Consider the following 26,843-nt stretch of genomic DNA (forward strand, 5'->3'; position numbering starts at 1 on the left):
GACCACCATCCCGGTTTTGTCTGTGGTCATCGCCGCGTCTGCGTGGTAAGTTATTGCATTCTTGCTGGTTGTTGTTGCTCCTGCCGTAAAATCCCAGGAAATTACCCACCCTAGAAATGTAACCCAACCTTATTTTTGGGTTTAATTTGCCATTTTATTTTAAAGACTGAAAGATACCCAATTCCTATTAATCGAAGTGTTCGGATCAATGCTGACCTTGGTGTAAATCCGTCTAGTTAGCTATGGTGAGTTCTAAGCGAACATTGCTGACCGGGAAGTACAGTCATCTTTGCTTCATTGCCCCACGCCGGGATAACAAATTTGACAGAAACTGTTAAAGGATGACGTTGCTTTAATTAGACAGGAGTAGATGATAGTAGCGTCTGATCATAAGCCCCATTCTCTCTCCGCCGCGCGTGTCCGCCGGTCTCCCTTTTATAGCCGCGGTGACGTGACGGAGTTGCGTCACCGGCCGGATCCTCGCATGATCGATGGTGGCTGCTGGCTTCGATAAAGATGAGGTCTAACAGCCACTGTCATTGGCATGGAGGTTCATGCCGCCACAGCAGCAGCTTCGTTTGATGTTGGAGAAAGAGGAAGACGAATACTCGTTGACGTTGGTTACTTCGGCCGATGTTCGAAAGCCCTGTTTCCGGGTCTTCGAGAGGGTCTCTGCCGAGCGATGGTGTTGCGGACCGTCTCTGTAAGTGTGCCATAAATGAAGCACGGTCTCCTCGGGGTTTGGAACGTAAAAACTTCCCCGGCGGCTGGGTGGTCTCCTTCAGCAATGCCAGCTTCCAAATGACCCACGAAAAGACCTCAGGGACGCCGCGGTTGACAGGCACCCTGAACACACGAAAGAATGGAGACCAAGACAGCAAAGAACACAGACAGCAGACCCGAACTTTGAAGCGCCGCCGAGCTTCTACTCAGTTGCTGCTGTGCACCTCACGCCTTCGTTATCGAACATCCGATATGACGCTGACAATGATAATAAATCAAACGTTCTGAAAAGACGGCGCTATCTGATCGACAACCCCGCTGTGATCGGCGGCACGGGACCTTAAGAATGTCCTGTGATGATTTAATACATTGCCAAATTTAAAAGAGAAAACGACCCCACTTCCCGTTGTTTCCTGTGTAACCTTTTTTAAAAAGACAATGCGCTTGTCATTTAAACGAACTCCTTAGGAAATTATTTAAAGGGATGCTGAACCGAAATTTTGATTACAGAAAACACGCGGTAAAAGCGTGCAACGGGATGCTACAAACACCAAAACATCACTCATACAGCGATATCTCGAACGGATGACCAAATTTTTCATAAAAAAGGAGGCGCATTTGACAGAGATGATGTCGTCATGTTTCTCCGAGAAGGAGAGGGAACGGCCTCGCGTCTTCCCCGCCTCGCGGCCTTGAGGGAGCGAAGCGAAGAGAGGAGGAAACTCGGTATAATGACGGTCACGCGCCTCGTTGGCCTGGTTCAATCCCGACCTCTTTTTCCAAAAATACGGCCATCCATTCGAGATATCGCCTTACGAGTAGTGGTGTAGGGATTGTAGCGTCCCGCCTACATTTCCTGCATTGTTTTTTCTGAAATCCAAATTTCGGTTCACCATCCCTTTAAGCTGCTACGTTCACTGAGCTGCGAATACGCTGGATTCAGCTGAACTATACTACAAGCGAGATTGTTTTGCCTCAAACTATATATACATATAGTTTGAGGTTCAACACCGACTCAGCGCTGCTGAGTCGGTGTTGAACGGGTGCTCCTGCGACCATGACAAAGGGCAGGCCCCATCGCCGTCCGAGGTACTTGGTGATGCCGTGAACAGGAGCAACAGCATCTGCGTCATGAAGACTGTTAACGCCGGCATGGTTTTGTCGTGCCCCATCGACATGAAGCGCCTACTAACCCTTTCTTGCGACGCAGTCATTTTTGTATTTTCATGCAAAGCCTGTATCGAGTTTCTTAGAGTCTTGCTGCTGCTTTCCGGCGATGTGGAAAGGAACCCAGGCCCCATGTCTCTAGCCCAAATAGAAGAATTCAATAATCTTAAAGACACTGTTACAAAACTTCAGGCGAGTCATTCTACGCTTCTGCAGGAAGTCACTCAGCTTACAGAGCAGCAAAAGCAGTACGAAGCGACCGTTTCGGCCCTTGAGGAGCGCGTAGACCAGCTCTCAAGTGAACTGAATTCCCGGAAAGAAACAGGTGATTGCGATACATCTACTCCACCTCACCTTACGGAGGCTTTAAACGAGTTGTCTAAATTAAAAGCGCGCTGCGACGACGCGGAGGGCAGATCCCGCCGTTCTAATCTAATATTTTTCGGAATCGCTGACACTGACAAAGAAACTTGGGCTCAATCTGAGGGCTTGATCACAAGCCTGTGTTCCGAGAAACTCGGTATCGAAGTTTTATCTTCCGGAATTGAAAGAGCTCACCGGTTAGGAGCATTCCATCAGCAGAAAATTCGTCCCATCATTGTCAAGTTTTCATCGTTCAAAGAAAAAGAGGGCATTCTTGGTTCTGCGCAAAAGCTTAAGGGCTCACGCGTTGCAATTAGTGAAGATTTTCCACTTTCTGTAAGGCTCGCACGACGTCGTCTTCTTGATTTTGCCAAACCAAAGGGAACGCCTTTTCGGCTGCGTCACGATAAACTGTTCATAGATGGCAAGTGTTTTGTGTTCGATGACGCTATCGGCTCGGTTGTTGAAAAATGTACGTAGCAATGCCGGCGTTCTTCGCGTGTGCCCACTCACAATCAAACTGCCAAACCTCACGTTATCAACAAGATATCTTCTATTCATTCTATTTTGTTTACTAACATTAGAAGCCTAATCCCAAAGAGAGATGATGTGAATTCCTTGATTCAAACATGCAACGCCGACTTCATTGTTCTTACTGAGACGTGGTTGAATCCCGACATATCAGATGCTGAATTGTTTCCTCCTTGTCCAAACTTTCGTGTGTACAGGTGCGACAGAATTACTAGAAAGGGGGGAGGCGTACTTTTGGCTATTAATAATCAAATCACGTCTCGGCTCATTCCACTTTCTACCGCACTAGAAGTCGTATGGGTTTATCTCCCTACGGCGCCCTCTGTTGTACTGGGCGTATGTTATAGGCCACCTGATAGTAATAAGGAATTCACCTTTGAGCTTAATAAGTGTCTTTCTGAACTCGCTACTCAATATCCTAACGCTTCTGTTGTACTTCTTCGGGATTTTAATTACCCGAATATTAATTGGTCTACCTTCACATCCAGTTGCACTTCCTCTCAAGAATTTATAGATCTTTGCCTAGATTATAACCTAACAAATATTATCACACAGCCTACTAGAATTACCGACTGCTGCAGCAATATACTCGACTTGTGCTTAAGTCAGGATCCTTCTCTTTTTAGCAACGTTACCTACTTAACAGGAATCAGCGACCATCTTGTCATCGACATAACACTCTCTCTCGCTGTTCCTCGAAAATCACATTATTGCAAATACATTCGCGACTACGCGAGGGCCGACTATGTGTCTATCAACGCATGCGTCGAAGACTTTTACCAATCATTCTCTGTTAATCTCGAGGAAAGAACCGTCAATGAAAATTGGACGCTCTATAAAAATAAGCTATCCCACTTGGTTGAGCGCTTCATCCCATTGACCCGCATCATATCAGATAACTGTCACCCATGGTATAACAAAACGGTGCATAGTCATGCTAACAAGAAAAAGCGACTTTATAAACGAGCGAAATCTGTCAACAATGCAGCCTCGTGGGATGCATATCATGCGTGTGCTAGAACATACAAAACCGCCATTGCTGATGCTAAAATTAAGTTTTATACTCACGACCTCCCCAACATTTTAACAAATAAACCCAAAAAGTTCTGGAAAGTGGTCAACCCAGCTCTGTCTCTTCCATTGCAGTTCATAAACGACAACGGCATCCCACTTTCAGACGAAGATAGCGCTCTTTACCTTAACAATTTCTTCACATCAATCTTTACTAAAGAAGACTTGCTAAACGTTCCCGACTCATGCCCATTAACTCACCCCCAGATGAATCCTATCATAATTGACCACGCAGGTGTATTGAAAGCAATAGAAAACCTAAAGGTTTCCTCGAGCTCTGGAGATGACCAAATTAATTCGAAGGAATTAATAAACACTAAACATATTTCCTCTGTTTTTCTCTGTGACATTTTCTCACAATCGCTCACGCTTTCCATAATTCCACGTGACTGGAAAATAGCTAACGTAATACCTGTTCACAAAACTGGTGATCGCCAACTAATAAGTAATTACCGTCCCATCTCTCTCACCAGTGTTCCATCTAAGCTCATGGAGCATATACTTTACTCAAATATAATAAACTTTCTTGACTCTCATAACCTTCTTTTTAAACATCAGCACGGATTTCGTAAATCTTACTCTTGTGAAACCCTGCTAACCGCCTTCCTTACTGATATTTACTCAAGCTTTGATTCGAATATTCAGACCGACGCCATTTTCATTGACTTCTCCAAAGCATTTGATAAAGTACCCCACCAACGTCTTTTAACAAAGCTTAACGATATTAATATTCATCCCTCTGTTGTTAAGTGGATTTCTGAATTCCTAATTAACCGTAAGCAATATTCCTCCGTTAACAACGTAAAATCTCCCACCTCTACCGTAACGTCAGGTGTCCCCCAGGGAACCGTACTGGGCCCCCTTCTGTTCCTAATCTATATTAATGATCTCCACCTTAATATCGCTTCTTCTGTGCGGCTGTTCGCCGACGATTGTGTCATTTACTGACCCATTCTTTCAAACCATGATCATCATGCTCTCCAGGAAGACCTAGAGTCTGTAATCCATTGGTGTGAAAAATGGCAGATGACATTAAACTTCAATAAATGTAGATCCCTATCGATTTCCCGCAGTTCGCGTGCCACACCATTTTCGTATTACCTCTCTAACACTCAAGTAATAGCATGCTCATCTTATAAGTACCTGGGTGTTCATCTCACCTCTGACCTATCATGGACTACTCACATAACTTCTGTTATTTCTGATACTAACCGTTCTCTCGGATACTTGCGCCGTAACCTTAAACTTGCTACACCCTCCGTAAAACGACTAGCGTATACTACTCTTATAACATCGAAATTAGAATACGCCTCATCTATATGGTCCCCATGGCAGTCCTACCTTGCAAATAATCTAGAATCCGTCCAAAACAGAGCCCTTCGTTTTATTTATAACAACTACTCACCATATACCAGCATATCAGGATTGCGCCAATCAGCTAACCTTCATTCACTTTCCCTTCGCCGCCGAGTATCACGCCTTTCTCTCCTCCATCGAATTTTCTATCACAATAGCCACCTTAAAGAATCACTGCTATCACCTCCCCATCGTATTTTCCCGCGTCTAGATCACCTATGTAAATTACGTCCAATTCGATCATCAACTGTTTCTCACCAGACTTCCACACTACCATTGGCCATCGAGGATTGGAATTCACTACCTCATAACATCGTTTGTATTAATGATACTACTAAATTTGTTGAAGCCATTACCCTCTTTTTATCTAACCCACCTAGCTAGCTTACAGTGTTATAATTGTGTTTACTGTACTATTTGTTTTTGTTCTATTGCCACCCCCTTGTATAATGCCCCACGGGCCCTCAAGGAAAATAAATGATGATGATGATAAACACATGCGTTATAGATTGTAGTTGTAAGGAAGTTATCACCAGGAAGGCCTCCAGCTGGTTACAGCTGGAGGCATCATGGGAAAATCTTCATTTACAACTAAAATCTTCGCTCCTACTGGAAGACGCAACATGCAGGAGTCTGGTAGCTTTGGTCTAAAGTAGCAGGATTTAACTCAAAATACTTGAGACATTGCCGGGGGTCCTTCGTGGCGACTCCAGTCTAGCTCATGAAGGAATTACCTCAACGTTCACACTGCCTCACTGCGCGTATCTTAATCAAGGTTTATTTTATTCGCTCGCGGATTTCATACCTATAAGATGAAACCGAGTACTCTTTTGGTTTAAAATCCTGTCCTGAGGGACTTGTGTTTGAATCTGTGCTTTTTCTTTTTTGGTACATCAGTGAAATGTGGCCTGCCCATTGAGAGATGTAGCATATGATAGGTTTTCGTGGTTCACGACTCCTGTAGCCGTCTTCTTGGTGTTAGTATCGTAATTTTGTGTGCTTTTGAGCTTTGCCAATATACTTTTCGACTCGCCTTTCGCGGCTTTTGATTATTACATTGACTCTTCGGGCTTTCTGCTCTAGAAAGTTCAGCGCATTCGCTCAGCTGGTGTCGCAACTGGTATGCGTCGGCAAGCTCTGGAGCTTTCTCAGCAGTCGTAACATTTGATATGTATTTAACACAATTCATCACAGATGACGGGATTCACAGAAGAACTGTTCTAGGCAGAACACCTAGATCACTTTATCATGATCTTCGAAAATTTCGGTACTCTTCAGTCATTCCACCATGTTGCCTCGCAACGTGTTGGTTCTTTTTTTTCTATTTTTAAACGTGAGGTTGAAGGCCCCCGCGGACAGCCTGTATCTTTTAAGTAGGCTAGCCTTCACACAGCCATAGGCTGAAAATTGCTCATTTGTGAGTCTAGCCATAACTTCCGCAACTTTGCAAGGCAACAGTGCCAGAAGTCGAAATGGCCATGACTCCTTTGGAAAGGACTTGTGTTGAACGGCTCGGTCGAAATAAACAAGCAATGCGATGTCGTTTTCAATTTGAAATGACTGCATTAACCCGCTCATTAAAATGATCCTTTCCACGGGCGAAATTATTGGTGTTACTGCTCAGAAATCTGCGCTCAAGTTCTAACCTTCTTAGCGTTAGCTCTTCCCGTATAAGGCCCGCTTGCCTTCCTTATTCTGCGGCCTCACGAGCCGCTTGTAAGTTGAATTTTTCTCCTTCTTTGCTTCTCAAACTCTTTGCTTATCTGCCTTTTGAGTCGCTTGTCGCCGCGCTCATTAGCTTCACGAGTCTTTCACATCTGAAGCTCCTGAGCCTCGCGAGTTTTTCTTTCCACGATACAATTTCACCGATTTCGTGATTTAACTTTATCGGTAGTTCTTTTTTCTATTTCTGAAACTAGGTAAAGCTTTCTAACACAACTTGGTAAAAAAAACACCTCAGGTCCTCTAGCAAGCTCTAGGAGTTTGTCTTTTCTTAGCTTCGACAGTTCCATCTCAACTCTGGGGTCAGTCAACGGCACTGTGATAATCTATCAGAACTCTATCTACCTAACCTTAAGCTACAAACAATACGTACTTCTGAACATAATCTGCATAAAACTTGTGCTCTAAGTGTCTATAATACACTAAACTCAAGATAACTTAAACACTTCAGCAGAAATTTTCCCAGAACCCTTTTCCAATTTTGAGCTCGCCTTTGGCACAAAGGAATCCTACGGGAAATTCACAACAGGGCAGAACAAATCCCGCATCCAAAGTAAAATTTAAATTCCATTTGAACTTTCCTTGCATGCCCAGAATTTTTTTTCCTAAGAGTAGCCAAGCTACCGGGCAGCACAAAATTCACAGCTCGCGTCAAAAAACAATTTTCCAAGACCCGGCTCTGCTCCAGAACCAAGCACATTACGTCGTTGAGAAGCGCAAACCTTATCTATACGGTTAGCTTTCGAAAACTTTGCTTTGCGGGCATTTCAACCTTTCGAATTCCGACAGCCAAGCAGAGCTTTGAAGAGCTGGGAATGACCGCAAGCATCAGCAGCTCCCCGGATTTCGAGCCCAGTAACCGCGAAACCCGGCCGCCCGATCTCTGCCCTTCACTCGTCCTACCAGCCATATGTCAGCGACGTCGTCCCGATGTCCGCAGAAGGACAAGGCACCAATGACGGCTGAACCTTGGGCCCTGCTCAGGGCGCTCGGGGACGCTTCACGCCGGCTGACACTTTTTTCCTTCCTCAGCTGGAGTGTGGATCCTGCGCTCATCAAAGCCAGGAAGGATCCCACCGCTGGTAACCAGTTGTTAAGGGTTGGAAGACGGACAGGCTTGACACAGGGTTTGGGCTGTATGGATGACGATGTTTTCATGGAACTTGAGTAGATCTTGGTAGCGTTCGGTCGTTAGTCCCATTTCTGTCTCCGCCGCGTGTGTCTGTGGGTCCCCCATTCATAGCCGCGCTGTTGCGGTGTTGCGTCACCGGCGGGATCCTGGTGTGATTAGTGGTGGCAGCTGGCTTCGATGAAGATGAGGTCAAACAGCCACTGTCATTCCCCCGGAGGTTCATGTCACCGCAGCAGCAGCATCCCTTGATGTTGGAGAAAGAGGAAGACGAAGACCCGTTGACGTAGGTTACTTTGGCCAATGTTCGAAAGCCTTGGTTCCGGGCCTTCGAGACGGTCTCTGCCGAGCAACGGTGTTGCGGGCCGTCTTTGTAACTGTGCCATAGATGGAGCACGGCCTCGCCAGGGTGTGGGACGTAACAAGACAAGTCATTTAAAAATCGCATTTGTTTCAACTTTTCTAGATTGCTCATCGAAAGTTAGCCCAATCTTTGTTTTCAACATATTTTTTTTATCGATTTTAGGTGGGTTATTTTACGGGATTTCATGGTAGGCGTTTCTTGGTGTGCAATGTTCTTTGTTCCGTTCGTTGTTTCTCCGTATTTTATGATCGGTCTGGACTTCGTGACTTGTTCTTCTATCCACGATGGGCTAGCTGCTTCCAGGTCTGGGGACTCATTGGAGATACACAGCTTTTTCAAGATCTTCCTTCGTGTGGGCGCAGTGAAAAGTCTGCTCACCTTTTTTTCGCGGTCTTCCTGTCCAATGTCTGCTAGCTTATTAGTAGCAGACATTACACAGACACTGCGATTTCTTCGAGCTTCTTCAGTTGGGTGGCTTTGGGTGGCCCTGTGATGAGCCTTCTTGCGCCGTTCTTTGGTGCTTCCAGACCTTGCTTGTATCTCTTGGTTAGTCTGAAGTACTTCCATCCGCACATGGCGCTGGACACTAGTAAGTCTTATATGAGGGTGCACAGCGTGTGTTCGTTTGCTCCCCATGACTTGCTGGTGACCATCCAGATGGTTCCAGTTGTGTGCTTACGTGAGGTTCTGAATTTCTTGTACCAGTTTGTCGCTCTGCCGTTTTCATGAAACCGGACTCCAAGAATTTTGACCTCTTTCCCACTTTGGATAATGTAAAAATAGTCAGAGTACAGGCGAGCTGGTGTAAGTTGAACATGATTGCAAACCTGAGACTGGGGCAGAAAAGAGAACACAACAGAACGTAGAAAAAGAGGAGGCAACGTCTCAAACTCAGCTGCAAAGTTTATTTCGTACACGCCTTATGTACCACAACTCCAACGCCGTCTCTAAAAAAAAAATATGACAAGGGGACAATGACAAGAGGAGAAGAGGACAACCTCCTTTTATCGCCCTTGACCTCGGCTGTGAAACACTCACACAAAGGGTCACATCGTAGTTCCTGCGATGGAGGGGGGGGGGGGGGAGGGGGGGGGGGGGGGTCACTCGCTCATTGTGGGAGTGGCCGCAGGTCTCGCAGTAACACTTCGTCCCTGAGGCACACTTCGGCTCGGCGTAGGATGCTATGGAAATTGTAGCATACGTTTGGTTTGGGGTGGTCCGACGTGTACCTTGAATACGAGCACTTCGCAGTGGACATATTTCAGCAGGGTCTTGCCCTTGAAGGGGACGATAACGGTGCATCTGCCCGGTCCGATGATGTGTGTATGAAAAATTTGGTGCGTTTTGCGTCTCAGGTCTTCCTTGACTGATTCGTCCGTGTCGCATGGCTCAAGCTTAAAGTAGCCTATTCCCTTGCAGGAGTTGCCATTTCGGGCCTTGACGGCTTGGAACTCCATGGGTTGGTCTGGTGTCTGAATCTCCGCGCCCTTTTTTCGGGGCATCGGCAGTTTTGGGATCCGTCGTGGTGAATTGTACGGTATTCGCCCTGGCGTTGAATTTCACTGCAACATCTTCAGGTTTCGCAACTCCCGTCTGGGATGCCGCTTTTTAGAATTGTTTCGCTGTAAACTTTTTCACGTTGCGCTGGCACGTCGGCCGAAACACTAAAATTCACTTTACGACCGCCGCGGTTGCTGCGTTCATTGTTCTGTTCCCTCTCCCCTGAGTCGGTGCGTTGTGTGTAGATGCTTGCGAGGTGAAATTAGTGTTCTCGTGGATCCCTTTTAAAGCGCAACTCTCAGGAGTCTGTTTTTGTGTTTCCCGGCGTTGGCGTAACCGTCGGCGTGGGCGCAACCACGCCGCTAAATATAGCGGGAAATTAATTAGGTGTTGAGGTCAGTAAAATAAATTTTTCCGCTAAATTTAGCGGGCAAAAAATGACGTAACGGGACTTTGCGTTATGTCACCTATGAACAAATTTAGTTTCTCCGCTAGATTTAGCGGGAAATTGACGCCACGTGACCTCAATACCAATTCAGTTTCCCTGCTAAATTTAGAGGAGAGAGGTAGAGGAGGGGAGAAAAGAGAGGGTACGAGGAGGAGGAGGGGCATATCCTCCCTTCCGTACCCTCCCCTCCTCCTCAAAAGCTGCGCTTCAATCTCGGGTTAGATAGATTTGTAAACGTCTTTCATTTTGATCTACCCTTTCTTGCAGTTAGCTGTGTCGCCTTTTTCTTTGGACAAGGCTTATCATAATTAGTTGCGTAGCTTGCGCTTGAATAATCCTAAACTCTTTATCCGTCCACGTCCTGGCTATCGCCATAAAGTTGACTTCCCTCATCAAAACGGAAACCGAACAGAAGCTCATCTATTTTTTGGGGACCGAGATAAAAGCTCAAACTATTTTCAGCGGACCCGGACAGAGGTTCACCATTTTTTTAGAACCTCAACGAAAGTTAACTCGGGGTAAAGTCGGCTAGGCTAAACTGTAGGCTAAATGTGGTCACGTCAATAGCACACTGAAAAGTGTATTATTTCAACCCGGTTAAATATAAATGAAGATCAAACTTTTAAAGGTTGTGCAGTTTTTTTTTGTTTTTTTTTGTATAATGTTCTTCATTTAAGTAGGTGCTATATAAACACACTTTGCCACATTGCTTGGGTCACTTTTTTGTTTTTCCGATAGATGTAAACCTGACCAACAATAGAAAAAAAATGAGGGTTTTGAAGGGAATGAGTGCGTGCAAAATATTTCCAGAATCAGGGGGGGGGGGGAGGAGGGAAAGGGAACGCGGCGCAAAGCTGAGGCTGCCATAATTCGCCCCGAGAGCGAACACAAGCGTCGCTGCCGTCGCCGCGCCCTGATTGGGTGAGGTGTACCGTGACGTCAGGGGGAGGACTCCGCTCCGCAATCTCGCATCGGCTGGCTGCCCAGCACCGGTTTCCTGGTTTGGCGCTGTGTGCCGCAAGCTCTTCGAGGAGCTGGACTTTTACCCGGTGTACAAGACGTTGAGTTAGGCCAATATTGACATGCTTCGTACATTTTATAAGCCAGCTTGTCCCTTTTACCTTTAAAATTGGGTTACAAATCCCGAAAGCAACCGGCGGAGGCAATTCCGCCGATGAGCCTCCCCGTCCGTTCACACGACACAAGGCATTCTTGCGAGGGGTCGGTGAAGCGGTGGCGCAAGTGTTTTAGACGCAGGAATTCAATTCCTAGCATGTTCATGATTTAGGACGACATTACATCTTTCTTTCAAGGCATTTGAAGTGGCATTTATATCATAGACCTTTGGGTGGTCGGCAAATTAACTCGCAACCCCGACTCTGCGCTGCAATTCCGCGTGCGCTGATTCGCAGATGTTTTAAAGGCCCTGCGTCTGATGATCTTTGAAGTGCTCGTGGAACAGGGTTGTTTTACATAAATGTAGCTTCTTCGTGAATTAATTATATAGTTTATACTCGTATTCAGGCATATTTCTGAGGAGATGCACAATTACTGGAAATTAGTTTGTATGGTAGCAGCAAAACCGGCCGAATTGCCCCCAGTTGCGTGTATGATATGTATTTAACTGCCCAAAATATGCACAGCAAGGGTGCCGTAATTTAGAATGTTTATAATTTTTTCTGACATTCTTTATTCCAGCCTTGGGTATTCGGAAAATACACCGTTTAGTTTGAAGTGTCACTTCCAATTAAGAGACACTGCTGCAGGTCCCCAAAAGCTTCCTCAACCTCCAAACTCCCTACAGATGGACCCTCTGACAACAAAGGAAAACAGGAGTAAAAACAAACATTCGAACGTCAGTCCAGTGGTAGATGCAGCACTAGTAGCAGAAAAGGAGGAACCGGGGAAGGGCGACACTCTGTGTGAGAAAAGCTTCTGGTATTTTAGCTTCAGGACAATTCTATTTAAGTAAAATCTAAATTTTAGGGCTTAAGGGACTAATAACGAGCTAGACACCTTCGCTTACGTTTGTTATACATTACTTGAGGGTTGATATAAACAAGTCCACAGATACCACTCGTGTAGTCCATTGAAATACTATCCGAATCCAGCAAAGGTCAAATACGAGCAACGTATATAATAAATGTTCCTTTTTTTTTTTTTTTACTTTGCCTTTGCACTTGGGCTGTCTTACTTGTAATTCTCTCCCCATGGCCCAGACTATATTTAGCATGTTGCTCGAGCAGCATGCAGCTTTTCTGCTTCGACTATCTTGAATCTTGCTTAAAAACAGAGACACAAAAGAAATAGTATACATAATCTGCCAATTCATTCGGACCATCAGCAGCATTTATTCTGCGAGATGTAAATCTATAGTGATGCTCCTGCAATTGTGACCATATTTTCTTTATTTTCATATACCAGCTGTGATTCATGCGTTGCCTGCCCTGTCAACCATGGTTAAAATGTTGGTTGAAGTTTCGCCTGTAGCTACAGGCCATACCTCAATAAAAGCACATAAAAATTTACACTTCCTACGAAAAACACGCAAAAAAAAATCAAATAGAAATGAGTGCGCCAACAGCTAGCGTCGTCACAGCCTCTACAGGGCGAGCGCGGCGAGTCGGGGAAAAATTCTCTCCTCGCGGTGACGTCACACCGGTTCGCCGTAAGGGGGCGCCACGCGAACTTCTCGGGGCTAATAGAGAGTTTTAGTAATACGTATAGGGGCAAACGCAAGCCCCCTACGTTAGCGTTAACGTTGCGTCGACGGAACGTTACGGAGCACGTCGAATACGCATTTTTAGAACAGCGGAAGAAGAACGCATTCGTAAAGACTTCCAGCGCCATCTAGATGTGCTCCTGTAAACTGCTTCAAACAATCCAAGGCGGGTATTCGGTCAAGCCAATCCAAAGCCTCGATTCTCCTCGCTTTCATTTCATTTAATTGATTTATCCCTTAAATACCCACGTGGGGCTTTACATAAGGGGGGCGGGCAGTATTTCTAAGATTTAAGTACACCGGTACAAACAAGAAAAACAAACAAAAGATAGCAAAAACGTCAGTTACGAGCCGTAAAAGGTGGCAAGTGCTTCTCTAAATTTTGAAGTGTCCGATATGGTTACAATTGAATCTGGCAGTTTATTCCAATTGGTAACGGAAAGCTGCAGGGGAGAAAATTTAAAGGTATTGGTCCTGGGAGTGGATAAAAATAGTCTGCAGGAATTATCTAAACGACGGGAGATATGAGGAGCGGGTATACAGTACAAAGTTTTCTGGAAAGGAAGATGGTACAGAAGTGCGTGTTTCCGTGTGCCTGTTGTGTACGTGTTTTGTCTTTTTCTTTTTTTTTTTTTTTTTTTTTTGTACGGATTGCACAAAAAACTCCTTTTTGGGTTCGACGGCGTCACCAACGTTCTTGGCTATCGACACTCATCTTTGTGGGTGCTCGAAAGGGTTCGTCGCGGTGACTTCTTTGAGGAGGTTGGTGTCATCTTCAATGGTAAAGCGAACCCGTACAATGCGCGTAGCATTTCCGCTGGTTTGCCTCACCGCCGCCATTTTTCAAACTGGACTAGTCTCGCGCTCTCCCCTGCGCGACGAGAGCAACGAAATGGCACGCAGGGGACCGCTACGTACGTTCGCAAAAATCGATAGCGAGCTTACGTACGCAAGGCTCGCCTCAGTACGTACGTATGGCGCATGCGCAGTGTGGAGGACGCAACGTTAACGTTAACGTATGGGGTCTGCGTTTGCCTCCTATACGTATTACTAAAACTCTCTATTAAAACCGCTTACGTTGCCAGCATAGGTTTTGCAGCGGAGAAGTTGCTGTCATATACGGCGGACTGAGTTTTACTTTCTTTTTCGTTTCGGAACGAGAATGTATTGTTGTATTACATAAGTCCTCCTGCATACAGACAACGAAGTTTAATTATATTTGTCTTGTTTACTTGGTTTCAAACCCTAAAAACGGGTTTTTGACGACTTATTGCTTCCATAATTTTGGAGTACGCAAGCAGTTATCTCGCTGTTCTGGTTTCGGTTACGAAAGCAAGGCAAAACGCTCGTAGTTCCCGCCCTCAATACACGTTGGACACCTTCCACACTTTGACACCGGATAACTGGATGAACAAGGATTTACATTTACTTCAGAGGTAACTTTCGCCGCTTCCTCAACGTCGAGCAGCCGGATCAGCTGGCGGCAAGCCGCGGATGAAAGGCTTGAGCATCAACAGCCTAGAGCCACCTCAACAGCCCAAGTGCACTCAGTGCCGATGCGGGCGACGCGGGCTTCTGTCAACCCAGGGGCGCACCCAAGGGGGGGGGGGGGGGGGGGTGTGACGGGGACGGCCGCCCCCCCCCCCCTCCAAACAGTCGACACCCCCCCCCCCCCCCCCCCTGCCCCCTTCTCGGAGGCCGATTTGACATGGGTGGATCCTCCGAAATAAAACCAACTACCGGCCTGCCAGGTGGTAGGAGGCTCGGTGCTCAAGGACGAGGGTTCGAAATAGGGTAGGTGACACCCTAGCAGGCACACTTGTACTCTGAACTTGGAGAACCACTCCGTCGCTTCAACCGAGACTGAAGTCCGCGGCGGCGGTTTCAAAGCACGGCTTAGAACCAAAAGTCGGCGCAGCGGTGCACATCTAGGGGCCGTCGGCGCAGTGTGGTTCTGCGGCGGTTAAAACAAAAGGCGCAACCCGAGTCCTGTTTGTCTTGCTTTAGATTCCACCCCGCCCCCCCCCCCCCCCCCTCCGAAAAAAAAAAAAAAAAACAAAAAAAACGGAGTTCTGGATCCGTTTGTGGGTCAACCGGTAGCCCAGCACAATCTGTGAACGTTCCAGCTCTTCGCCATGACAGAAAGCAGGGTAAAATACAACTACACGGACTACCGAATCGAATGCATTGTTTTCGTAAATATTGGCTTGTGATTGCGCCTTTGTAGATCATCTTACTCGTTTTGCTGTAGAGATGCAACCGGCGGGCACAACAAAATTTTTTGCGTATTCCGCTTACCTCGCAAAAGCACTTACCCAGTCACCTTGCGAAAAGCGCGAAACACGGAGTCCGCACCGCCCTGAATTACCAGTCTTTTACCTGCTTTAGAGCAGTTTGTACCTGCTTGTAGATATGCCTACTGAAACTGGAACAGGGCAGTGCCAGAGAGAAAGAGACAAAGTTGGGAAAGCTTGCTCGCTCTCCAATTTCTTAACTCTCAAGTGATTGTACCATAATAAATGCACCAACGCCTCTTCCAAAAAAAAGAAAAAGCACAACGTACACTACGTAAAAAATGGTCTCAGTCCATGCATCCGCAGGCAGGTAGGAAACGCTGCCCTAATTTTTTCACACCGCATGACAAGCGCAACAAAGTCACATGATATCTACAAGAAAATATTGGTGGTGACTTAAGTTTCCCTGAAGTTCTGTATGACCGGTCGTTTGCAGTACCGAATCATCTACTCGGGCGGTGTGCGTCGCTGTGCAAACGCCAAAAACACGAAGCACAAATACGGCAGGTCTAGGACAACACTCCGGAGTCCATTGTTCATTTAAAACGACGTAATTTGGTTGAAAACGCCCGCAGCTTTTTACTCACGGTATGCGTCGAGAATCTTCCACATTTTGAAACGGAACGAAGGAAGATTTACTTTTAAAAGCGCTCGCTGCGTCCTCCCGGACCAGCTGGACAGGATCAGCTGACGACGACGGGACTGAACCCGTTGCATTTCCACCCCACAATGACCACTTTGCACTTCGGGTTAGTATGGGCTTCTACCCCCAAGCACCAGACCACACACAACGAACGTTTCAACTCTTTGTCGCGTCGCCGTGTTGCACCAAACCTATCTCTATGCACCAAACAGAACGAGATCGCCGAAGTCAAGGGAGCGCTGTCATGAACCTTGGCTTGTGGTTGCGCACTCGTGGACCCTGTGACTCCCTTCGCTTTCAAAGCTCTGTACGATGATTACGAATGATACTTTCCGTCTTCCGGGACCATCACAGGGGCACTTTTCCGGTCACGTCTTCGCTACATGGGCTTGTAAACCCCGTCAAACGGGGTCAAACTGAAGCTGCCGAAGCAATACCGCCGACATGTTGAACGTGCGTTGTTGCTAGATTTTCTCCGACCAAACAAAAACAACGAAAGCAAACCAGCTCTAGCTTCCAGCGTAAATCGGCGTTGCGCCGGGGCCCGGTTTTCTCCGTCAGCTCTAACTTAAAGATGACCTACAGATGCAGCAACACTGGTATCAAGTTTTAACATGGCGGCCCCCACGGAGCGCCGTAAATTCTAAGGAGGGTGCATTGGAAGCGGCGGCACCTCCCCCCCCCCCCCCCCCCCCTGTCCAGAATAGTCTGCATTTGATAGCAGTGCCGATAGGAGTGCACAGTTTCTGTAAAGGAGCACCTTTCAGTAAATAGGCAATAACAATATTTTTATAAGAGCATATTTTTACTGAACCGAAGTTTGCACTGCCTAGCAGTGGATGTTTATATAATATTGAGTTTGCAATGTTAGTATCAGTGATCTGAATCTTTATTTTTGTATTTTATGCATAATAAGAGTACCTTATTTCAATATATTGTTTTTTATAAAGTATTGATTTTTAATTAAACTAATTTTTACTTTCCTCTGCAGATCACCCAGGACTGGTTGCTAGTTGGAAACAATGATGTGAATGCCAAGAACACCGTCGAAGTAACCAAGCTGGGACTGAACTAAAAACATAAGCCACTGATACATCAGATCTTCCGATCTGACTCGTTGCAGACGCGTTAGCTGAAACATGACGTACAGTCAGGGCCGTCCTTATATCATCAAGAGCCCCGGGTGAACTCAGGCCGTGGCGCCCCCTCCTCCCCTCATCCTTTTTACACGCCCCTATCTACTAGGTACATCACGTCAGCATAGTCGATACGTGATGTTTCTTCGTCCTGGCCTTACGCCTTTTAGAGCTGTTCCCACCAAACAAGTACGACGTTGTTAGTAAAAAATAAAAGACGTTTACAACTACCTGTAATACCGAATTAGAGCGCAGCTCCTGAGGAGGAGGGGAGGGTGCAGAGGGGAGGGTATGCCCCTTAATACCCTCTCCCCTTCCGCGGGGAAACTTTTGCGCTAAATTTGGGCATGTTTTCTCTAAATCTAGCGGAGGAACTTTTTTGTTAAATTCAGTGATGAATTTTTTCCGCAAATCTTAGCGCGGAACGTTTTCCGCTAAATTTAGTGGTGGATGTTTTCCGCTAAATTTAGCGGTAAATTTTTTCCGCTTAATTTAATGGGAAATTTTTACCGCTATCTTGGCGCAGAATTTTTTCCGCTAAATTTAGCGGGAATTGTTTTCGTCAAGTCTAGCGGGAAAATTTATTCCGTTAAATTTAGCGGAAAACATCCTCTCCTCCTCCTTCCTTGTAACCCTCGTGACATCACACGTGACATCACATGAGAAGTCATCATGGGAAACGTCCTATAATGCAACGCGCCGTTACGCCGACGCCGACGGCGTCGCCGCTCAAGCCGGAAACAGGCGCCTAAGGGCTGCGCTCTAAAATATAATAGTTGCCCAATACGAGCGTTTTGTCAGACGAAAACCGCATTCCAAAAAAGATCGGCGATCAAGCATATAGCATTGTGTCAAACGCTGCAGTCAAATAATTTTTTTTTTTTTTTTTAAGATTTAAGGGGAGCGCAGGGGCGCCCACTCATTTATGGCACCCAGGGTGATCGACCAGGTCGCCCACCCCTAGGCCCGGTACTAATACGTAAAGTGCGCGGGAACGTTAGAGGCTGGGAATATCTTTGTCGCGACCTACGCCGGCATTAAACCGAGGTGCGTCCAACCGACCCGTCGACAATAGCGAGTTTTAGTAGACCGTGTTTCCCGCTCTGCTAAGCCCCTCTGCTACCCGGAACTCTACAGTCAAGGCCATCGGCGCGCCGGCGCAGTGGCGGTTTCTTCGTAGCGGAGGGCTAGCGGAGCGGAAAACACGGTCTACTAAAACTCCCTAATAAGGGAGCTTGAGGTTAAGGACCCTTGGGCACTACCGGCAGGCCGCAGCCTCAGACATTAGTAATAAACAACAACATAAAAAATGAAACACGTTTACAAATGTCTGTAATGCGAAACTAGACCGCAGCTCTTGAGGATTAGGAGGAGGAGGAGAGGAGGGTACGAAGGGGAGGGTACACCCGTCCTCCACCTTTCCTCCTCATTTTCCTTGTGCCGCTGAATTTGTTCATGGGTGAATTGACGCGAGCCGTGACGTCATTTTCCCGCTAAATGTAGCGGGGAAACTTAACCCGCTAAATTTAGCCAGAAAACGTCCCATAATGCAACGGACGCGGTGACGCCGAAGGCGACGCCGCTCCATCCGTAAACGGGCGTCTAAGAGCAGCGCTCTAAAAGCATCAGGACCGCATGCTCGTGTTCTCTGTACCCTCGAGCAACTGTACGCTTCCGGACTTTCATATAGGGATGGCACGTTTTCGGAGTGCTCGACAGTATTGAAGAAAAGGTGTACCATCCTGAACGTGCCGTGATAATAAGTGATTACGAGATCGCAGCCTTAAAAGCCGCCAAGCAAATATTTGGATAAGATACAACGAGACGCTGTCTCTTCCATTGATGCCAGAGCACATACAGAAAGATAAGCCAAAGGCCGCTTTATTGTTTTATTAGATGATAGAGGGCTCTCTGAGACAAGCATTGGTTTTCGCCTTGATATCATGCCTCCTTACTCAATGTTCTAAAGCCTTTGAACGCTAACTCAAAGAAAGCGATAAGAAGGCGCACTCTTGTAATCGTAGGCTTTATTGGGCACACAATTTATTTAAAACTACTACGCCAGTACTACAATTTGTTCTGCAACTCTCTTTTTAGGAAATCTGTCAGAAATCATCATAAATTCCAGAAAAACAATAAGTATAAAAATGCAGCAAGACTACTAGTACGTACAAACAAGGCTATAAAAAACTTATTTCATTCCAGTCGACTATTTTACAGCTTCGAAAGTTGGGTCTTCTCAACAAGTACGATACGGACGACCACAACAGAAAGCTGTGCAGAAGATTGGATGATATGGCGTTCCTCCCAGAGCGACTTGTTCCCGAGAGACTTAGGTACAACAAGAAAAAAAAACTACAATAAGCCGTAACATCGAGAACCTTCTCAACTACTTCCATTCTAACCATACGTCAGTGACCCGCATCGTATTACATCTGCTACTGCGGGGAGAACGAGTGGACCACTCAGGATGACCGTGAGCCGACGACCACAGAAAAATTGTGACCCATTAAACTCTGTAAAGGTGGTTGGCCAGCGAAGCTGTAGAGCATTACCACAAATTATTCACCAAGAGAAACGCAAAACCACGTCACTAAATGTTTGTGTACAGTATAAATACATCCCTTTAAAACGGTAGTGATGGCAGCTTTGTTATCACTATGATATTTACTAATGGGTTCCATTACAACTTTGCTGAGACTTTTCCCTAAAGTAAAATCTACAAATATTATTAAGAATAATAGTAAACTAATCTATTATATTATTATTATAATATTAAAATAATCTAATATTATTACTATTATATATAAAATGCTTTACACATAAAAAAGGTGCAGCTTTTAAATATGTAAAGCAGTGACGTCACCCTCCTCGTGCTGGACAAGGCCCACTGTTCTCGGATATATCTTCATTATTACACGTTCGACGTCTTTCCTCATCACAATGCATATCGAAGTAACGGGGCGTATATACAGTTTTATACAATTTAGTGCTTTTGCTTGCAATTTTGTTCCTGCGCACGAATAACAAAATCGCATAGAACCATAACTATACAAAGCTTCGCTGTAATATTTTTCGGAGGTGTGGAATGTTCACAAGGAAACGCCAAGGTACAAGAAAAGGACCAACAACAAGACAATCCAAGTGCCTGGAGGGGAATCGGATGTCTTTAGCAGGATGAATTGTTGGTCAGGGCAGTTTTGCTGTAAGCGCGCCAAAATGAACCTCCGGTGAAGATTGTTTGGATCGCAACGAAGCTTTTTGATAACCGCTTGAGTAAGCTGAGTGTGGACGATCAGCTGCACAGAGACATGCCTAAACGGCTCGTGAGGCTGTGTGAGGCTGTATTCGTCTTTAAAGATTTGATCAGTAAACATCCTTCTCTTTAGCAGAAATGAAACCTTGCGAGAGTCATACAGACTTTTTCATAGAATGCGCTGCTTAATTTTTTCTTTCGTGTTATTTGAGCTCATATCGAAAACAGAACAACTTTATCCGGGTGAGATTTGGCCCGGCCTCACGAGCTCTGCCACCTTTTGTCCGGTGAGTTTCTGTCCTAGATTCCACTTAGCATGAGAAACGAACGCTTACTTTTTTTTTCTCAATGCAGCGCAGCGCTTTTAGAAAAGGAAACGTTGACTGAGATAAACCCTGTAGCTTTCTAGTGACCATCACTGAAGGTTATCTCTTTCCCAACGTTGTTAATAAGATTAGCTAAGACATTTTGTTATCATCTAAACCAATCATGCGTTTTCGGATGCAACTCTCATATTTTCTTAAAACACAGATTAGAAATATTCTCTGTCTAAAAGTTGTTTTATTATTATTTTATGATCATCCCTACACATTTGTCTTTCTTCAATTCTTACCTTTCATAATAATGCATAACTTAACATAAAACGTTTAACATAAAATAATTCATATGGGGCACATTAAGTCCTTTGGTACATTATTCGGAGTACATATTTGGAACAAAAATACGCTCTTGACACAACTCCTTACTTTTCCTCACATCAAAGCTGAGCTTTTCGTCTTATTTAACGCGAATTTATTAAAAATCAACGCAAAACCAGAAAAATAAATTTGGTGTTAAACTTATGTTGGTAGACACTAAAGATACTAAAATTGACTAAGGAATTAAACGGAGAAAAGCTTCAAGTTAAAAACAAAAGATATTGCGTTTGAGATGAGATTTAGCTGCAGCGGCTACAAGAAAAGATGAAGCAGCCCCATAGAGACCTGGTTGCATCATTGTGGCAGCACTAAGAGGTAAAATTACTGCATTCTTCTATCAGCTCGATATATCCATAGTTACAGGATCCCTCTAATGATTTTCTAACTGGTTTGAATTCTGCGCTGGAACGAGCATCATCTGACGTAGGAACATAAAGGAAAGAATATTTAAAAAAAGATCGAATTATTTTGGGAGTTACAATCAGAATAATATTACAAAAATAAGCCAAACACTTTTCTTCCGTGTCAAAGTAGGAAAAATGCAATGACCGGAAGGTTGGAGCGAAGCGGCTGGTCTAGTGGCTATGTGTTAAGAGCTCATGGCTGCCGCGCCGAGGACGTTCACGAATGGTCGCCTCGTCGCGTCGTTGCTAAAGCCACTAGCCTCACCGTAAATTGAAGTTTCGAACGCCATCGGTGCTAATAATGGATCTGGGCTGTTTATGTATCGGCGTCGTCGAACCCAACGCGCGCGCCAGCGTAGAACAATGTCTTCCACTTCGCCACACCTCGCCAGAGTCCAGCGCGGTGATGTGATCAAAGCAGCGATTCGAGGGGGGGGGGGGGGGGGGGGGGGGGAGAGTTACACCGCAATACATCCGAAAGAAAGAAGCAAGTGCTGGGGGTAACAAGTGGAAATAAGCATTTATTTTCTACCTAAAATCACACTAACGTCGGCGCAAAATAAATAAAAACGGTTCACAGTTGCATCCGGCAGTGGGCTTCGGTGGCTTTTATACACTCGCGTTTCGCAGCAGCCTTCCTCTCTCACTTACGTATAACGTGGAAAAGAGCAGATGATCTCCGAATTACGACCCTCACGCGTTCGAATTTGTAGCGCGCTCCAAGTGAACATTTCGGGCTTCAACTATGCTTTCATCGCACAGCGCTTCTACACTTGTCATGTGTTGTTTCGAACGGGAACGGCTGCCGGCGCGATAGCACTGGCACATGGTCATACATAACTCATACACGAGGTGGTCCTGAATTCTAGTTTGCTGTACCTTTGGATTGTCATGGAGCTTTATGCTTTCATTGGCACCCCATGAAAGCGTTTCCCGGCTCGTTGATCCTACGAAGCCTATCGGAGGGCGTGTAGAGCTGCCCGCGCAGACTTTTCACGCAGACTTTTCACACTAAATCGAAAACACGGGGACACAAAACTGAAAAGCGAGAACAGCACACGGTACACAGCAGATTCAAATCACAGAAATGACTTCGCACACACGCTCAACTGTAGCCCAACATCCCGATGCTCGAATCGCCTTTGCATCCGGACAAACCGCGTGACGGCTATCGCGGCAACGGTAGTGCACATGCGCGCCGGCTGGTTTGGCCGACTCCGCCACTAAAAGGCGGACGTGTCGTACTTTCTTTTTTACCCACTGTTTTCGCACATTTGAAAAATATTTTTGTCTATTCTCTTTCTTCCTTGCGCAAGACAAACGCTTTTTTTACGAATAACTAGGATTTACTAAGCGATATACGTTATTTGGCCCGCAAAAAAAAAAATTCTAGCAGCTCTTGCCGACACTGTCATTCACAAAATGGTTACCGGCGACGACACAGTTCGCACGTTTTTACCATTGTGCCACCATCATAGCTGTTTTTGCCCATCGAATCAAAATATGATGTGCTAATATTTCGTGAGTACTAGTGGTTCTCCGAGTAGCCGGAACCGCTAATGAGGTAATAACATAAATAGGGCAGATGCTCAAATGTCATCAGTGGGCCCCTCTAAGCATGGAACCAAAGTTGCTTTCAAAATGATTTTTAAAATGTACACTTTTGAGTAGTAGCGAACATAATGCAATGAAGGAACGGATTGTCATTAGTAAAGTGAAAGGTATAGGGAATGCCCATTACTTTCCTGTGCCACCAGCTGAGTGAAGAGCACTGGCTCTGCTTAAGATTCCAAAGAAGAAGGCAGAATTCGGCCTTACCATGTTTTCCCTACACGAGGGCCCCCGCAGAGAAGTACAGTGTACTTGTCTCGAATATGCGCCATGTCAATTAAAGGTCCTAGCACGGTTGCTCACACAACAGAAGAGTAAAGGTCCACAAAAACTCAAAGCTAAGACAAGAATGTATCTAGTGAACAGATACGGCCGCCCGTTATCCTTGATACACAGCGTTCATGAGAGCGAAGCGACAAGAATGCCGTTATCTTACTTCGTCGATTCATATAGGCATGTCTGAGTGGAAGTGTGCAGCCGTAACCCATCCAATCGAAGCGTTCCAGAGACGTGATATTATCGCGTGAAGTCACCTTTGTGACATATTCCGCGTAGAGTTGATTCTCGGGAAATCTCGATAGTTGACTCTAGCTGTCCCCCGGAGCATGCTCGCTGAAATGCGCGCTGCCCGTTGACTTTTTTCTTTTTCTCTCTACAGCGAACTTTTGTGGCTACTCATATATATATATATATAAGTAATTAAATTCATCATGTCAAACATCCCTTTGAAACCAGCTTTTTGTTCTCTCTATTGACACTTAATGTGCACAAGCAAAAATACGTACACTTGTACGCCGTTTCAGGGCACATTAAGGTACTCCAGAACGAACTCTTCTCTCTAAACACTCGGTGACTCAAAAAAAAAATATATATATATATATTTCGCATTCCTTTTCGCAGATTCTTCAAAGACGTGCGTTCTGAAGGCCTTTCCTGCGTGCCCGCAAAACGGGGGAATTACACGAGTACGAATTAACGAACAAGTTTAAAACGAAAAGAGGTGAGAAAGAAACAACTAGCAAAAGCTAAATGTATACGAAATCAACGGTTTGATGATAAATTTCAAGTTACAAAATGATGTCGCAGCAAGTTCACAACCGAAAGTTAAAAAAAACGAAAGAAAACAATCATGATAGTTATACGTCTGTTAGTGGCGTGTGTAAACTAGAAGGAACGTTTTTCTAGCTATCATCATCATCATCGTTTGTGACGTCATGGGTAGGACGGACTGGGGCAGACAGCGCAGATCTTGGATCCCTCGGCTCGTCAGAACGCTTCATGTGCAGCTGGGGTTACACGCTCCAAAGCCTGTTTCACGCGTTGTGTTTATTTGGTTACGTGATATTTGTAGTAGGACATTTTACCAAAGTTTGAAACCGCAAGTGGCCGCGTAGTCGTGCCAACAAACATTTTTGGCACGGAGGTGTGGAAGCGCTAGGGTGGTGGTGTGCTGTTCTCTACCCCCGTACAAAAAGATGGATAGAAAAATAGAATATACAGCGTTTTATCCCACTGCCATATCTGCCACGGCGAATAGGGTGCATTTTTTTATTAAGAGTCGGAAAAAAATGAAACTAAGAAAGGAATGTCTCGAAAAAGTGAAAGCCGTTTACAACTCCCTGTAACGCCGAATTGGAGCGCAGCTCTTGAGGAGGAGGAGGGAAGGGTACTGAGGATAGGGTAGACCCCTCCTCCTCCTCCTTCTCTTTTTCCTCCTCCCCTCATTCTTAAATATACTCCGGGGGGGTCACCCCGAGGTGGTCGCGTGACCTCGGGGGGGGGGGGGGGGGTGTCACGTGACTTCGGGGGGGAGTAGGCCGTCACGTGACCTCGGGGAGGGGGTCACGTGACCTTGGGTGTCACGTGACCTTGGTGGGTCACGTGACCCTGGGGGAGGGGTCACGTGACCTCGGAGTGACCCGCGGTTACGCTGACGGCGACGCCGACGCCCCTCAAGCCGGAAAGAGCTGCGCTCTAAAATTGAATAGAAAACTGAAATACAAGAAGCACTGGCGTGTGTATTAAACAATCCAATGACAGCGACTCCGTTTATCCTACAGGTTGATTCCGATGTGTTCTGCGAGTGCTTGTCCCTTATCAGTTCCGAGTTGAATATATTTTTTTTTTAATTTTGTAAACCAGTATACAAAAATTCTCTCAAAATAATTCACAGGAAGAAGCGGTAGCTGGCTTCCGGGGTCATTTTAACCAAATTCCTGCTAATTTACCCGGTCGATGCGATACGTGCGAGACTCCCTCATGATCGAAGCCTTCATTCTAGTAAGTCGGTGACACTTCAGCGTCCCAAAATCACGAGGAATGCACCTGCTATCAATTACTACCGTTTGTATGTTTAATTTTTGCGGACCAAATTGCACATAATGCGTGATGCGCCTCATGGCGAGTGATTTTAAATTTGTGAACAATTCTTTGTAAAAAATAGGATAGAACAAAATAATCATTCGCCTGAATTTGCCGGGCTATAACTGATAATTCAAGAATTTAAAACAAAATTTCTGCTTTTATTTCAAGCAGAAGTCGCTATGTGATGATCTTTTTTGCCACATATTCGAATTGGGATGAGCTAAGTGTCAGTTGCTGACGAGCATTTGCTCGTCAGCAACTGTCGAGTCACACTTCGATAGGACGTCGGTACCGGCAACCTAAATGTAGCTAAAACAAGCAAGCGCTTTGACCAAGTCGCACCTGCCCCTTCAGATCAGACACCATAGATTGCCCGAAACAGTTTTTTTTTCTTTTTTGAATGTTGTAAGGACATTTTCACTCCAAACCTCGATTACCTAGCCGCCCCAGTGTAGCAAATCGCAGCACACAACGTTGGGAAACATATTTCTGCCGACCGCCTAAAAAGGGTTTGAAGCATAAAGGGTCATTCCATGTCAAACGTCCCCGACGTTTCGCTCGACCACCTTCGATTTCTAAAAAAAAAATCACGGCCTTTTGCCGCATTGTCCGTAGCCATGCCCTAAAATATTTTTGGGTGGTTTCATTTGAAATCGAGCACGCTTGTAGAGGTGGGTCTTTCGATTTTGTTTTTAAAAAGATGTATGTAATTGCCCGAAGGCTGTACAATCTTTGCATTAAGCTTGGTGCGACAAAGTGGAGAAACTGATAGCATATTCGATCAAATCGCACCGGAATCGCCCTGAAACCTGGACAGTCCACAGCTCTCGTCGGTCGTGCAGCACGAAGTGGTGCGACATCGAAGACAAACTGCGCCGTGGCGGTGCACGGCGGCGAGCTCCGCCATGCGTCACCTCGCATTTTGTTCGTTTTTTTCTTGCGTAGGTCCCCGCCCGGTGCCCGTCTGCTGTCAATTTTTCCTGTTTTTTTTTACTCGCAGATTTGGCGGTCCCACGCGAATGAATATCGTGGACGTGATTGTCGATGGGGTCACGAAGCGGGTTACGATTACACAGGTATATGCTGCCCATCATTGTTGGTTCGAGAAAGAGAACCACCACATAATGGCCGTACCTCGGTGTCATCGAAACACCTCGCAACGCTTTCCACGAAGTTCATACTTATCGGGCGCTCCTTGCCGCGGTAATCGCGGCAGTGATAAGAAGTTCGTCGACTCGCTCTCAGAAACGCTGAGGAATTCATCGAGTGCAGACGCGAGGCGTGTTCGTTTTCGCATGGTCGCCACCTCGATGGACGGAGCGTCTGCTTTTCTCGCCATCA

The 26,843-nt window shown here is 45.7% G+C and overlaps 1 protein-coding gene across 1 annotated transcript in view; it reads right to left on the reverse strand.

Moving 5' to 3' along the window:
* Positions 1-23,589, reverse strand: part of LOC115310419 (GTP-binding protein RHO4) — a 173,421-nt gene extending 149,832 nt beyond the window's left edge. The window contains exon 1 of the mRNA XM_029968790.3: positions 23,346-23,589. Within this exon, the coding sequence (XP_029824650.3) occupies positions 23,346-23,410 (65 nt within the window). The 5' untranslated portion in view covers positions 23,411-23,589. The remainder of the gene's footprint in view (positions 1-23,345) is intronic.
* Between the last annotated feature and the right edge of the window lie 3,254 nt (positions 23,590-26,843).

Source organism: Ixodes scapularis, unplaced genomic scaffold, assembly GCF_016920785.2.
Source record: "Ixodes scapularis isolate PalLabHiFi unplaced genomic scaffold, ASM1692078v2 PGA_scaffold0__279_contigs__length_252992795, whole genome shotgun sequence".
Classification (NCBI taxonomy): Eukaryota; Metazoa; Arthropoda; class Arachnida; order Ixodida; family Ixodidae; genus Ixodes; species Ixodes scapularis.